Source organism: Fringilla coelebs, assembly GCF_963513975.1.
Source record: "Fringilla coelebs genome assembly, chromosome: 1".
Taxonomy (NCBI): Eukaryota; Metazoa; Chordata; class Aves; order Passeriformes; family Fringillidae; genus Fringilla; species Fringilla coelebs.
The window spans coordinates 122,827,072-122,830,274 of NC_140028.1; the positions used below are offsets into that span (position 1 = coordinate 122,827,072).

The 3,203-nt window shown below is 50.9% G+C and overlaps 1 protein-coding gene across 1 annotated transcript; it reads left to right on the forward strand.

Moving 5' to 3' along the window:
* Positions 1-206: 206 nt before the first annotated feature.
* On the forward strand, positions 207-770 carry FERD3L (Fer3 like bHLH transcription factor; the record flags this gene model as incomplete). Its single annotated transcript, XM_084210332.1, has 1 exon — positions 207-770. The coding sequence occupies one exon, from the start codon at positions 207-209 to the stop codon at positions 768-770; it is 564 nt and encodes a 187-aa protein (XP_084066458.1).
* Between the last annotated feature and the right edge of the window lie 2,433 nt (positions 771-3,203).

Sequence of the window (3,203 nt, forward strand, 5' to 3'; positions counted from 1 at the left end):
TGACAGGATTGACTCGCTGGGGACTCCTCTCCCGGGAGCATCCACGCGTCCCCGAGGGGATTGCTTGTCTCCTCTCATCAGCATCACAGCGAGAAATTTTACAGCCGCTCTTTCTAGTCCTGCTAATCCTGTTATCCGGGGGGTTATAAATATTAACTTCGCTGGGGCTGGGATGGGGGACCAAAATGAGCCCTCTCTGAAGTAAGATGTCAGCCAGCCTTTTCCCACCCCACCAGCGCCCGGGGCTGCTGGATGAGCTGCACGGCAGAGCCCCGCAAATGCCCTGCCCGGAGGGGCTGCTGGGCACCTCGGTGCTGGATTTCGTGGCCGACCTCTCTCTGGGCAGCCCCCAGGGAGTCCCCGGGGCTGGGGCGGGCCTGGGGCTCTGCGAGGTCACCACCGGGCCTCCCTTCGGGGACAGAGTCCTGTCGCTTCGGGAAGGGATGGCCCGAGGTTTGCCCCTGGCTGCTTTCGGAAATGGAGATCCCGAAGACGAAGAAGAGGAAGAGGAAAGGATGCGCAGCGCTTCCCTCCTGGACAGACCTAGGAGAAAAAGGGTCATCACCTACGCCCAGCGCCAGGCTGCCAACATACGGGAGAGGAAGAGGATGTTCAACCTCAACGAGGCGTTTGATCAGCTCAGGAAGAAAGTGCCCACCTTCGCCTACGAGAAGAGGCTCTCTCGGATAGAGACCTTGCGCCTGGCCATAGTGTACATCTCCTTCATGACGGAGCTCCTGGACGGATGCAGCAGACAGGAGGCGAGCTAGGGAGCGCCCGGGCCCGGCGGGATACAAAGACACCCTAAGCAGCGAGCAGGTGGCCTCGGCGCCTCCCTCCTGGGGAAACAGATCCGCGGCTCTTGCCTCGGCTTCTCACACCGCAGCCAGGACCGTGTAGGCGTGGGATACAAAACCAGGAGTGTTTGGAGAAGCGCGCCGAGGTCGGGAGGAGTTGGGGAGAAGATGGATGGAGAGGCTCAGTGTGTTGCAGACTTGTTAATATTTATAATCTTTGTAAACGAAACGCGGGGGGGGGGGCGGGGGGGAATGAAGGTTCGAGGCTCCTTGGTTTGTGTTATGTTGCCTGCTCGCTTTAATATCTTTCCAATTTGTTGCTTTGGAGAAAGACTGGGCCGGGGCAGTGAAGCCCTTCCAACGTGGGGAACGGGTTTCCAGCGGGTTCCTGCCCAGCTGCTTGCCAGGGAAATCTCGGCCTGCGCATTTTAACCCAGCGCTTTCTGCCTTTTAAAAAATAAACAACAACTCCCTTTTCTTTGAAATCCAGTCTGCCAAGTCCACGCCGTGTGTCACGGGGCCAGGGAAGGCGAACATCTGGATACAACCGCTTGTTGTCACGATTTTCCTCCCGGGGACGGCTCTGTCCTTGCGTGTGGGCGGCCAGCGCCGTCGCTGGCACCGGGCGGGAGCTGGCGCAGGAGCGCCCGGCCCGGCCCGGCCCGGCGGGGCGAGGCGCGGCTGTCCAGGATGCTCCGCAGCCTTCCCGGCACCGGCGGTGCCAGCCTGGGAAGCCGTCTGCGCCCTCCTGAGAGAGAAAACTTGTGAGTTTGTGGGCTTTGGCTTTGGGGACGTCAAGCGGAGGCTTTTTCTCTCTCACGGCACATTCCCTTACAAACGCACGCACACACGCACACACACACACACACACACGCACGCCACGTTTCATCTTTGCAAGGAATAAAAATTATGAAATACATTCTGAAAAGCCGGAGCGGGAGGAAAGGGGGAAACCCGAGTTGGACATAGCCCGGGGACAGGGATAGGGTCCACCCTGGGGATCTCTATCTAGCGTTACCTACGGATGCCTTCTCAGGCGTCTCTGGAAAGGGGCGAGCTGCCGGGAGAGCGGCCGTGACTGGGCTGGGAGCGGGGCCCAGGGTCTCCCCTAGAACCCCTCCGACCCATCTCGCTGTGCCTCTGCCCTCCCTTCCAGTTCCCCTCCCCAGTTCTCTCTGCTGCTGACACCTTCCTTTGCTGCTGCTGGGAAAGACCGGGATTTCTTCCGCGCTCGCAGCGGACGAGCAGCCTGCTCAGAGCCCGGTCCACTGGCATTAAACTGCCCATTCAGGGCCGTGGTTCTGCGTGGCTTCATAGGATAGCTTTTATCTCCATTATATAAAATTACCGTGATATTAGTAAAATGAAAATTTACCCTGGATTCAGGCTAGTATACTTAGGATCCTATGTCTCTTATTTCTTCTCTCGTGTTTTGTCAGCTCTGTGGTGATTCTTCTTCTTTTTTTCGTTCTGTTCACTTTAATATTATCATGAGAGATCTAATATCCTGCATTAATACTCTAATATTCTTTCTCGTTTCACTTGTTTCCCTGGTTTCTTTTTCTACTTGTTTTTGTTGACCTCTCTGACTCCACACGTTGCATCTGCTCTCCATTTGTCAAAATGCTTTTTTTTCCAAGAGGCAGTTGGATAGTTAGCGCAGCTGGATCCTTTCTAGGAACTGGGGGGTTTCACCTCCTCAGATGGTTTTGTGTTGTTTTGGGGTTTGTTTTCTTTCCTTTTTTTTTTTTTCCTAAAAATAAAACGAAAGAAGGAACTACGTATGAGCAATTTTCCAAAATCAACAATAGTTCGCATAACCCAATCTCATTTTAGTTACCATCATCTCAGGCAAAATGATGAAGACAAATTCTTTAAGGACAATGAAATATGCAATTTAATATTCACTTCTTACCACCATTTCTCCATGATCTCTCGCAGTATATATATATAACTTTTTGTAATTTTTCTTGTTCATACCATTGGATAGAATTAGAATTCTATAGCACATAGAGTCTTAAGTTAGGAGATTCATAATGTAAACATGTCTGTAACAGATAATTCAAAAATTATTGGTTTTCATTTCTTGTTTTAATAACAAAACACTGGAATTTCTTCAAGATCCAAGTGGGGTTTTTTCATACTTGTGTTAGAGACTAGAGAAAAGCAGAAAGGATATGTTGCATTTTATTTTTAAGTACAAATGAATCTTGCATTATGAATCTTGATTTCTAATGGATCACTGGAAATTTTGCAGCAATACAAACAGTAGTAACATTCTTATATGGGCCACTGATACTAAAAACATTAGAAATCAAAATGCAATTGTGGTATAAGCCAATGAACACAATATGTAAACAGCACAGAAAAAATACCAAGATGTGTTTTGAGTGGCCCCTGAGCCAC